This window comes from Oncorhynchus gorbuscha, linkage group LG19, assembly GCF_021184085.1.
Source record: "Oncorhynchus gorbuscha isolate QuinsamMale2020 ecotype Even-year linkage group LG19, OgorEven_v1.0, whole genome shotgun sequence".
In the NCBI taxonomy this organism is placed as follows: domain Eukaryota; kingdom Metazoa; phylum Chordata; class Actinopteri; order Salmoniformes; family Salmonidae; genus Oncorhynchus; species Oncorhynchus gorbuscha.
Window position 1 is genome coordinate 57097560 of NC_060191.1, and position 12321 is coordinate 57109880.

The following is a 12321-nucleotide window of genomic DNA, read 5'->3' on the forward strand; positions in this document are numbered from 1 at the left end:
TTTGTTTGCATCAGGTGTAATGAAATGGCCCTTGTCAATGACTGAACGTGAACGGAGTATAGCTTTACACCCCTCAAACCCATTTCTATATCACCTAACGGTAAATTAGATTTGGAGAATGAGCCTGCAATATGGCAAACCAGATGGTGCTTTAAGTGCATCATCTCAGACACGGATGACAGCGTCTGATTTCAACCTTTTGGGGGGCTCACTAATTCCAACAGGCATTTTAAAGAACCAGTGAATATCTCTATATCAGAACGTACCGTAGTCTCTGTTTTGTAGAGGGAGTTGTCGAAGGTGGACTCTCCTGGGATGTGGTCATATGGTAAGGAGGTGGACATGGGAAGACACAGAGGCTTCCCCTGAACCCTAGAGAACACACACACATGCAGTGACTTCAGAAAAAACTCAGACCCCTTGACTTTTTCAAAATATTGTTATGTTACAGCCTTATTCTAAAATGGATAAAACGTTATTTACATAAGTATTCAGACCATTTGCTATGATACTTTAAATTGAGCTCAGGTGCTTCCTGTTTCCATTGATCATCCTTGAGATGTTTCCACAACTTAATTGGAGTCCACCTGTGGTAAATTAAATTCATTGGACATGATTTGGAAAGGCACACACCTGTCTATATAAGGTCCCACAGTTGACAGTGCATGTCAGAGCAAAAACCAAGCCATGAAGTCAAATGAATTGTCCGTAGAGCTCAGAGACAGGATTGTGTCAAGGCATAAATCTGGGAAAGTGTACCAAAAAAATGTATGCAGCATTGAAGGTCCCCAAGAACACAGTGGCCATCAATCTTAAATAGAAGAAGTTTGGAACCATCAAGACTCTTCCTAGAGCTGACCGCCCAGCCAAACTGAGCAATCGGGGGAGAAGGACCTTGATCAGGGAGGTGACCAAGAACCTGATGGTCACTCTAACAGAGCTCCACAGAGTTCCTCTGTGGAGATGGGAGAACCTTCCAGAAGGACAGCCATCTCTGCAGCACTCCACCAATCAGGCTTTTATGATAGAGTGGCCAAACAGAAGCCACTCCTCAGTAAAAGGAACATGACAGTCTACTTGGGTTGTGCCAAAATACACCTACAGTAAAGACATCTTAGACCATGAGGAACAAAATTATCTGGTTCGATGAAACCAATATTGTACTCTTTGGCTTGAATGCCAAGTGTCAAGTCTAGAGGAAACCTGGCACCATCCCTACGGTGAAGCATGGTGGTGGCAGTATCATGTTGTGGGGATGTTTTCAGCGGCAGGGACTAGGAGACTATTCAGGATCAAAGAAAAGATTAATGGTGCAAAGTACAGAGAGATCCTTGATGAAAACTTGCTCCAGAGCGCTCAGGACCTCAGACTGGGGCGAAGATTCACATTCAAACAGGACAATGACCCTAAGCACATAGCCAAGACAACGCAGGAGTGGTTTTGGGACAAGTCTCTGAAAGTCCTTGAGTGGCCCAGCCAGAACACGGACTTGAACCCGAGCTAACGTCTCTGGAGACCTGAAAATAGCTGTGCAGCAAAGCTCCCCATCCAACCTGACATAGCTTGAGAGGATCTGCAGAGAAGAATGGGAGAAACTCCCCAAATACAGGTGTGCCGTGCTTGTAGTGTCATACCCAAGAAAACTCTGTGCTGTAATCGCTGCCAAAGGTTCTTCAACAAAATACTGAGTAAAGGGTCTAAATATTTATTTTATTTGTAATGAATTATCAAACATTTCTAAAAACCTATTTTTGCTTTGTCATTATGGGGTATTGTGTGTAGCTTAATGAGGTAAAAAAAAACATTTAATACATTTTAGAATAAGGCTGTAACGTAACAAAATGTGGAAAAGGTCAAGGGGTCCGAATACTCTCTGAAGACACTGTAGTGTCACAAGGGCAGCATAGTATACTTACAACATTATTACAGAACCTAGCTGGTCTATAGCTATTGGTTAGACTCAGTGCTTGACTTGGGCATGAGCTCACCGAGTACCAGCACCTCAAATGTTCTACAGCTAGAGCTCAAAATTATTGTGGAGCTCCTGCACCTATATATAAACAGTAACGGCAACCAAAATCTGTACCGGCACCTATTTTCAGTCCAAGTCAACCCCTGGATAGACTACTTGGTACTATGGATGATGATAGCTTTCATACTTTCAAAGTATTTTTTTATCTATATAAAGTAGGAATACAAGACCTACTTAGAGAAGTAGAGGTAGATCCCGATGATGAAGACCATGATGAGGGCCACTGGTATAAAGACTGTTAGAGCTATGTTGGCTCGTTCCATGATGTAGTCTGCACTTGCAGCTGGTGAGCAGAGAGGTAGAGGAATCAACAGGGACAGACTCAATTGGCATGATACCCTAAAGAGGCACACTTCAATGTAACACACTTGAAGTTGCTGGGAAGTACTGTATTTCGTTTTTTGAAATTTGGTCTTGACTTGATGTTTTAATTTGAAAGATCTAACAATTACTGTGCAGACTTTACGGCACTTACCGTCTAACCTGCGTTCATTCATTAACTCCATTGAGGAGGCTGTAAAGAAATGGAGAACATCAGAACACAGATGTTAAAATATACAGACAGATATATTGTTCATCATGAACTACTGTGAACAATGCCAGAGTGAACTAAACACACAGGGGAGTATGTGTCTGCAGTTCCTACCTCCGCAGACAGGGGGCAGGCTGCTCCACTCTGAAGGGTGTCCAGGGACACAGCGGAGGACAGGCTCCCCCAGCAGCTCATGGCCTCTGAGGCAGGAGAAGCGCAGCGTCTCCCCGGCCTGGTAGAGAGGCTTCTCTGAGATCTGGGTGCTATAAGATGGGGTGCCAGGGTTCCTGCAAGGCTCATAGGTCACCGCTGAGAGAGGAGTGGACAGGACACACACACACAGTCAACATCATATAATGTATTTCTGTAAACAGCTAGTAAAACTCTTGGTGTTTTGTATGAATTGGACACATTGCCAATCCAGCTTGTTCTGAGAACCGTATGTTTCTTAGAGCTTGGTGAAAGTGTGGTTGTCCTATGGTTACTTTGCATACAACCTTCCCACAATATTCTGTGAATGGTGCAGGATATCCAGCTAGCACATAACTTTCTGAAAACCAGGTGCAAATTGTACTATTCAGCGTAAGGTTTCCTCATGGTTCTATTTAAAGTAATGCTCTCAAATTGTTCAGAATTGCTAAGAAACAACATTTTTCTATGAGACTTGTAGTACTTCAGCATAACGTTTTGTGCCGGTTTCCTCATGGTTCTATTTAAAGTCATGTTCTCTGAACGTTATAATAGTTTGCCTAATTTCAATTTCTGTGAAAAAACAAGCATTGTATCGTGTAGAGAATCATTGTACCATCTAAACCAGTGTGAAATATATTTTCAATAACCAAAGTTATTGTATTTTCAACTGTTTGAAGCAGATGTACAAAACCAAAAGTAAAAACAAAAATGCAAGAATGGGCATAGAAATAAAGCACATAGAACATATCTACAGCTTCTTAGACTTGCTTTTAATGAGAATGACATATCTATCTCCCATTTCTATGGGAATTTGGTCAGGTCGCCCCCAAAAAGTTACATATCGCAGTTTTAAGAAACATTGTTCTTCTATGGGAATTTCAGTACTTAAGCATATCGCTTTCTGCAGGTTTTCTCATGATTCTGTTCAAAGTCATGTTCTCAGAACATTAAGAACTTTCCATTAAAAAAACAGAAGAAACATGTGTTACGTTCATAGAAGCTCTAAGAATGTTATTTAAAAACATACACATTCCATTCTCAGTGTCAGTCAACAAAACTCTCTCTATCCTCTATCTTGATAGGTGTGCTGGGCTGCCCACTAATTGGGCACAACTGATTTTAAAGGTACAATATGTCACTTTTTGGGTTACCTGACCAAATTCACATATAGATGTGAGTTATAGATCTGTCATTCCCATTGAAAGCACGTCTAAAAAGCGGTAGATCAGTTCTATGTGCAGTATTTCTATGCTTCTCATTCCAACGTTTCATTTTTGCATCTTTTACTTTCAGTTTTGTACACCAGCTTCAAACAGCTGAAAATACAATAGTTTTGGTTATTGAAAAGGTATCTCACAGCGGCTTAGATGGTACAGTGATTCTCTACACTCTGAGTGCTTGTTTTGTCACATACTGAAATGATTAGAATTAGAACTATTCAAATTTTAGCAACCAAGAAATGGTGGAGTGATTCCTGCATATTGCACCTTTAATTAATTAAGTGCTTGTTTTTTTAAATGGAGTCTGTTTGAGTAATCTAAAATGAACAGCTTTGTATGAGTTTAAAAAAACATGACATGCTAGCTCCATCCTAGTGACATAGTGGACTAATTCCATGGATTGAGAACAGAAGATCGTAGGTTCAAATCTAACCGACACCGTGCCACAATAAAAAAATACATGTGCTTTCATGATTAATGCCTAAGGGACTGATCGAAATGTACAGAATGGTTACCTGGAGGGAAATGGGGAAGGGTCATGTTTTTTCAATTTCACTCAAGGGGAGGGTTTAGTATTTTTTAAATCTAGTCCAGGGAAGGGTCATGTAATTTGTAATTGATGAAATGTCAATATGTCTCATTGTTGTAGAATTAGCTGCTTATTAGGCTATATATGGTGTTGTTGACTGTACGTTTGTTTATTCCATGTGTAACTCTGTGTTGTTGTTTGTGTCGCACTACTTTGCTTCATATTGGTCAGGTCATAGTTGTAAATGAGAACTTATTCTCAACTGGCCTACCTGGATTAAATAAGGGTGAAATAAAATTTAAAAAATCAGTGTGTACCCGATGTTGCCCCTCATCTCTGATTTTCCGCTGGTGCAATATATATATGCAATATAAATTGTGCCTATAGGCTATTTAGTGTGGTCTCAATCAAATGATCCATAGCCTATAGGCTACCAAGTGCATGTTTGGAGAAGCACAGAGCAAAGTTATATTTCTAAGATAGCTGCTGGGACGGTGTAAATAAAACCAGACTGCATTACACACTACAATGGATGTTCCACCCCTGAGCCCTGCTCTGCTCTTGCTGATCAAAAAACGTTTTGTGTTGTGTAGGGCTATGGTGACAGTTCAGGAGAGACAAAGGCTTCTTCTGATTAGGCCTAGTCCAAAAAAATGCACTATCTTGCGCACAGACTAGCCTATAGCCTATGTTCTGTTCAGTTTGAGAAGCAGAGCACGAAGGACAGAGGGTCAAATTCGATAGCTTGCTACTATTATAATTTATTTGAATAAAAACAATGTTTCTTGCCCATGATGTATTTATGAGAGTTATTGACCTCACAATAATCCAGATTCACATAACGTACATTGTGGTGCTGAAACTTGAAGCAGTACCCGCGGCACAATCAATCAGAAATGGAAAACTCATTTTAATTAGACTTCACTAACAACAAGAGGGCTTTGTGTTGAAGCCTATTTCTTTGACAGACAATTAGGCTATTTTGTGTCGGTCAATTCCTCCACCTACCATGCACTCTTTAAGTAGCCTATCTCCGAGTCAGTGAAGGGCTGTTAAATTAAAACCAAGACCGAGAGGGTATGCCACAGGCCTACATTTTTATTAAAGACATTTGCAAGAAAGCATAGGCCCACCCCTTGTTAGTTGAAGATTTTGAAGAAAATAAAACGGATCTGATTATATAAAGTCTCTATAACAGCGCTTTGGTCAGCAATGCTTTATGCTCGAAACAAGCTACAAAATACCCGGGAAAGACTATACTTTGCTTGGGAAGTAATCTAATTCTGTCACTATCAATTGATTAAGCTATTCACTTTCTGTACAATAGAATATGTTTAAACAAAGACAGCTTTTAAGGAAACACTTGTGACCTTCTCTTGTTGGGTTAAAAGCCACGGAAGACAAGTAGCCAGCAGTTAAAGCTAACATTTTTCTGTGTCGGTAGGTCTACTCTGTCGGGGGTGGAATGGTAGGTCTACTCTGTCGGGGGTGGAATGGTAGGTCTACTCTGTCTGGGGTGGAATGGTAGGTCCACTCTGTCTGGGGTGGAATGGTAGGACTACTCTGTCTGGGGTGGAATGGTAGGTCTACTCTGTCTGGGGTGGAATGGTAGGTCTACTCTGTCTGGGGTGGAATGGTAGGTCTACTCTGTCTGGGGTGGAATGGTAGGTCTACTCTGTCTGGGGTGGAATGGTAGGTCTACTCTGTCTGGGGTGGAATGGTGTGCCTAAATTATGAAAGTAGCCTACCATGCTCAGACTCCTAATGAAGTCACTGACTTAATTATTTGCAAACAAGACACACTGATTTGGCATTGGAGAAATATGATAAGGTGAACACATAGCCCTATTTCTCTGTCCATTCTTAGCCTATAATTTAGGTAATTTGTGTGGTATTAAAAAATAATAATTCCGCTAATGGGTAAAATTACGTAGAATTGCATGACATGTTTATAAAAGGCCATTTTTTTCTCAGACCTGCAAATACGATGATAGACTCATGCAATGGTTTTACTATATATAAGATCTTTCTAACCCTACTCTTGTCCATGGTGGTCTGCGAACCCATGACCTTTTAGCCCGCATCCCTGTGCGCTATCAAAATGTCTGCGTTGCCATCTACTGTTTACAGGATGAAGAACAGTTTGTAAAACTGCATATCTAAGGCTTTGCTCTGTCCAGGAAGGGAGGGTAAACAGTAGACAGTCATCTGCTATCCACTTTGTTTTAATTATTATTTTGGTTGTAGAAGAGGGTCACTTGTTATTTTTTTTCAAGAGTTCAGTGAGGGTTTAGGTCAAATATATTTTGCTGAAGGGAGGGTCATCCATTTTCAATTCAGAGAAGTCAGATTTTCTCCATGTAACCCTTATTATAAATAACAATCACTCCCTAAACAAATCCTATATCTTCTTGGAGTTAAACGGTGAACCCAAACTAAGCCAGTTGTGTTATTAAACTTCTTATTGAAATCTATTCTCATAATGTTATTTAATTACCTTCAAATAACCTATCATTTCTGTTCTCAGAACAGAAATAAATCTTCAAGGAAAACATTCAGGGAAATGTAGCAAAACGTTCTCAGAACCTCCCTGCAACCTAAAAATGTATGTTCCCAGGACAGTTGAAATTTTCACTTCCGTTCTCAGAACGTTTAAAAAAAATACGTTTTACCAGCTTTGTTCCCAGAACCAATGGGAAACCAAAAACGAATATACCCACAATGTCCAAGGAACCATATGCTTGCTGGGAAGTGTGTATGATGGAGATGTTTTAGCAGGCTGAAGCCCTGGGGGTACGTACAGTCACATTTGGGTAGCCTCTCGCTCCATTTAGGTCCGGAGGAGCCATGGTTGTAGCAGGAGAGCAGGCTGTTTCCAGAGAGAGTGTAGCCCTTATTACAGATGTATTGGATGGTGGAGCCTACAGTGAAACGCGGGCTGGACATCACCCTGCGACTGTGCTCCACAGTACCTGGGTCTGTACACAACAGCACTGACACACACACAGACACAGACACACACAAAGACACAGACACACACACACACACACACACACAGAAAAAAACAGAGTTTTACTCATGTGCAGGGAATACAATTAGTTTTTTTTTTTTTATCATTAGCAGTTGTCAATGCTTATTTGTGGTTAACCAATGGGGCCAGAGTGGTGCCTGGGACTTTTTCTAATTAAAGCCTGCAGACACAAACCCACCGAGCTGTAAAATAAAGAGATTATCTCTGTGTCTCAGTCTCACACAACAGCAAACCATGAACCCAATCCTGGGTCTAGTAGGATAAGGGTCAGTGTGGTAATAATGTTCACGTGACAGACGTCCAAATGAGTCTCTTGTTACCGGTCAGTGATGCCGTGCCTGTCACTGTGTGGGACGTGACCAAGACCAAGGACTTTGTCACACTATTCTGTCTCTACTCCGCAGCATCCAGGTCGTCTGGATAGAACAGGAGTAATGTGTGGAGGAGCTGGAATACAGAGCCTACTCACCTCACTGATACGTTGGTCTATACAGAAAAAAGGGTTGTGTTGTCAGAAAAGCAGTGAATGCTTTTACCCATCAGCCTCTGCTTTAGCCTGTCCTTAACTGAAACTGCTTCTCACACCTAAAATGCACCTTCTGTGTGCCAGTGTGTGTGTGGTAGTCACCTCTCTCACAGCTTGGCAGGTCTCCACTCCAGGTCAGGTCCCACTGGCACATGAGCAGCTCTGTACCCACCAGCTGGAAACCTGGGTAGCACTGGTAGGTGACCACCGTGCCATGGACCAGCTCAGGGTGGGAGGTGCTCTTCCAGCCGTTGGTGATCTCTGGGAGCTCTGGACACGTGTCGTTACGAGGCACCTCTGTATCCATGAACGAGGGAGAGAGAAAGGAAGCCAGAGAAAAAGGCACTGACTTCACAGAGCACACAGAGCTTGAGTGGTGTGGTTTTGCATTCAAATGAATGAACCTCTGGACAAACACAATAGAGGACATCCATTTTGTATGAATTTCAATCTAGTGTGACAAGTGCCATGCAATAGGATGTCTGTCTGCCAGGCAGCCTGGCGGGGCCCGTTCTAGCCACAGCAGAAGCCAGAGAGGGCAGGGCACCCTGCAGACGAGGCTAATGTGGACAAACACACGCAGTAATTGTGTTTGGGTCTCTGACGGGCACAATACCAGACAGCTGCACCACTTGGCTGGGCCTTGCTTTCCATCTCTGTCAGAGGCATGAACAGACTATAAATCTCTCTCTCTCTCTCTCTCTCTCTCTGCCTTTTCTCTCTCTCTCTCTCTCTGCCTTCCCTTTGTCCCTCTCTCGCTTCTCTCTTTCACTCACTCTTCTCTCTCCCAGTCATCAGTATTCTGCTGCCTCCTCTTTCTCCCTCTCTCTACATGGAATTCATTACGTCTTATCAGATGTCTGCTTTATGGGTTGGCTCCGCTCCGGTGTCGTGACGGCCGTGCTGATGGAAGGGGCCCCTTCCTTTTTATGTTTAAGAGAGTCTCCTCCTCCTGAACCCTCTGGAACTCTCCTCCTCCTTACTCATCTCCCCTCTTCACTGCCCTTCTGTCTCTTTAACTCTTTCATTCTGTTCACAGTCTCTCCTAACTCACTCCGGAGTCTTACCGAAGAAGTGCACCACAAAGCCGTTGCCGTAGCCGTAGATGTTGGTGGCCGGGTCAGACTGGAACTGGATGGTGACGTCAGCCATGGAGGTGTAGAGTTTGAAGTGTGGCCGTGAGCCACCGTACTGACCCAGCACCGTAGCAGTCAGGTCATCTCCATCATAGAACGTCAGCAGATCGTTCTTCCCTATGTTGAGGCTGGAGCACAAAGACAGAAGGAAAATATATTTCACCGTGCATAATTAATTGGTTTTCATGCACACCCTCACATTACTAGCTCATTTGTCATATAGTTTCTTTGTCATTGTTTTCTGTATCTGTTTTAAAAACGTGAAAGCATCCTCACTAAAATACGTTTGTTGCTTTGAGACGCTCCGTTTAAATGTTCCATTTACTTTGGAGCACCACAGCTCTACTGAAAAGAAAGTGACAAAACCATGTGGTAATTTATCACTTTCAAAAAAAATCTCCTGTTTTAAATGTGTCACCTGAGACAGAGCCCTCTGCTTAAGAACCAGGACAGGGTGTAAAGTAGGGAGGAAATCACACTACGCCAGAATCGGGAAGTGACCTGTTACTCTTTCCTGTCTCAAATTAATCACAAGTGGCTCCTGATAAAACTCATTACAACGCAAGCAATTGAACTATTAATCACTTTGGAGCCTAACAGAAGAAGAAAAAACAAAGATTTGAACGATAAAGAGATTTGGTTCTGTAATACAGTCGTGTATCAGTAGTGTATTGTATGACATGAATAACATGGAGAGTGTAAAAATGTCTCAATCTCATCGACCTGTTTGCACTCTGTAAACTGAGTTACGAATCAAGACATTAAAGATATTTACATTTTACATTTAAGTCATTTAGCAGACGCTCTTATCCAGAGCGACTTACAAATTGGTGCATTCACCTTATGACATCCAGTGGAACAACCACTTTACAATAGTGCATCTAAATATTTTAAGGGGGAGGGGGTGAGAAGGATTACTTTATCCTATCCTAGGTATTCCTTAAAGAGGTGGGGTTTCAGGTGTCTCCGGAAGGTGGTGATTGACTCCGCTGTCCTGGCGTCGTGAGGGAGTTTGTTCCACCATTGGGGAGCCAGAGCAGCGAACAGTTTTGACTGAGCTGAGCGGGAACTGTACTTCCTCAGTGGTAGGGAGGCGAGCAGGCCAGAGGTGGATGAACGCAGTGCCCTTATTTGGGTGTAGGGCCTGATCAGAGCCTGGAGGTACTGAGGTGCCGTTCCCCTCACAGCTCCGTAGGCAAGCACCATGGTCTTGTAGCGGATGCGAGCTTCAACTGGAAGCCAGTGGAGAGAGCGGAGGAGCGGGGTGACGTGAGAGAACTTGGGAAGGTTGAACACTAGACGGGCTGCGGCGTTCTGGATGAGTTGTAGGGGTTTAATGGCACAGGCAGGGAGCCCAGCCAACAGCGAGTTGCAGTAATCCAGACGGGAGATGACAAGTGCCTGGATTAGGACCTGCGCCGCTTCCTGTGTGAGGCAGGGTCGTACTCTGCGGATGTTGTAGAGCATGAACCTACAGGAACGGGCCACCGCCTTGATGTTAGTTGAGAACGACAGTTTGTTGTCCAGGATCACGCCAAGGTTCTTAGCGCTCTGGGAGGAGGACACAATGGAGTTGTCAACCGTGATGGCGAGATCATGGAACGGGCAGTCCTTCCCGGGAGGAAGAGCAGCTCAGTCTTGCCGAAGTTCAGCTTGAGGTGGTGATCCGTCATCCACACTGATATGTCTGCCAGACATGCAGAGATGCGATTCGCCACCTGGTCATCAGAAGGGGGAAAGGAGAAGATTAATTGTGTGTCGTCTGCATAGCAATGATAGGAGAGACCATGTGAGGTTATGACAGAGCCAAGTGACTTGGTGTATAGCGAGAATAGGAGAGGGCCTAGAACAGAGCCCTGGGGGACACCAGTGGTGAGAGCGCGTGGTGAGGAGACAGATTCTCGCCACGCCACCTGGTAGGAGCGACCTGTCAGGTAGGACGCAATCCAAGCGTGGGCCGCGCCGGAGATGCCCAACTCGGAGAGGGTGGAGAGGAGGATCTGATGGTTCACAGTATCGAAGGCAGCCGATAGGTCTAGAAGGATAAGAGCAGAGGAGAGAGAGTTAGCTTTAGCGGTGCGGAGCGCCTCCGTGATACAGAGAAGAGCAGTCTCAGTTGAATGACTAGTCTTGAAACCTGACTGATTTGGATCAAGAAGGTCATTCTGAGAGAGATAGCGGGAGAGCTGACCAAGGACGGCACGTTCAAGAGTTTTGGAGAGAAAAGAAAGAAGGGATACTGGTCTGTAGTTGTTGACATCGGAGGGATCGAGTGTAGGTTTTTTCAGAAGGGGTGCAACTCTCGCTCTCTTGAAGACGGAAGGGACGTAGCCAGCGGTCAGGGATAAGTTGATGAGCGAGGTGAGGTAAGGGAGAAGGTCTCCGGAAATGGTCTGGAGAAGAGAGGAGGGGATAGGGTCGAGCGGGCAGGTTGTTGGGCGGCCGGCCGTCACAAGACGCGAGATTTCATCTGGAGAGAGAGGGGAGAAAGAGGTCAGAGCACAGGGTAGGGCAGTGTGAGCAGAACCAGCGGTGTTGTTTGACTTAGCAAACGAGGATCGGATGTCGTCGATCTTCTTTTCAAAATGGTTGACGAAGTCATCTGCAGAGAGGGAGGAGGGGGGAGGGGAGGAGGATTCAGGAGGGAGGAGAATGTGGCAAAGAGCTTCCTAGGGTTAGAGGCAGATGCTTGGAATTTAGAGTGGTAGAAAGTGGCTTTAGCAGCAGAGACAGAGGAGGAAAATGTAGAGAGGAGGGAGTGAAAGGATGCCAGGTCCGCAGGGAGGCGAGTTTTCCTCCATTTCCGCTCGGCCTTCCGGAGCCCTGTTCTGTGAGCTCGCATTGAGTCGTCAAGCCACGGAGCGGGAGGGGAGGACCGAGCCGGCCTGGAAGATAGGGGACATAGAGAGTCAAAGGATGCAGAAAGGGAGGAGAGGAGGGTTGAGGAGGCAGAATCAGGAGATAGGTTGGAGAAGGTTTGAGCAGAGGGAAGAGATGATAGGATGGAAGAGGAGAGAGTAGCGGTGGAGAGAGAGCGAAGGTTGGGACGGCGCGATACCATCCGAGTAGGGGCAGTGTGGGAAGTGTTGGATGAGAGCGAGAGGGAAAAGGATACAAGGTAGT

General features: G+C 44.4%; 1 protein-coding gene across 2 annotated transcripts in view; it reads right to left on the bottom strand.

The window, feature by feature from the left end:
• LOC124004638 (seizure protein 6 homolog) overlaps positions 1-12321 on the bottom strand; it is a 140223-nt gene that overhangs the window by 2075 nt on the left and 125827 nt on the right. For both annotated transcript variants that reach the window (XM_046313296.1, XM_046313295.1), the window contains exons 10-16: positions 9130-9326; positions 8165-8359; positions 7307-7498; positions 2679-2873; positions 2508-2546; positions 2207-2315; positions 267-372 (exon numbers count right to left, since the gene is read on the bottom strand). In XM_046313296.1, coding sequence (XP_046169252.1) covers positions 267-372; positions 2207-2315; positions 2508-2546; positions 2679-2873; positions 7307-7498; positions 8165-8359; positions 9130-9326 — 1033 coding nt within the window. The remainder of the gene's footprint in view (positions 1-266; positions 373-2206; positions 2316-2507; positions 2547-2678; positions 2874-7306; positions 7499-8164; positions 8360-9129; positions 9327-12321) is intronic.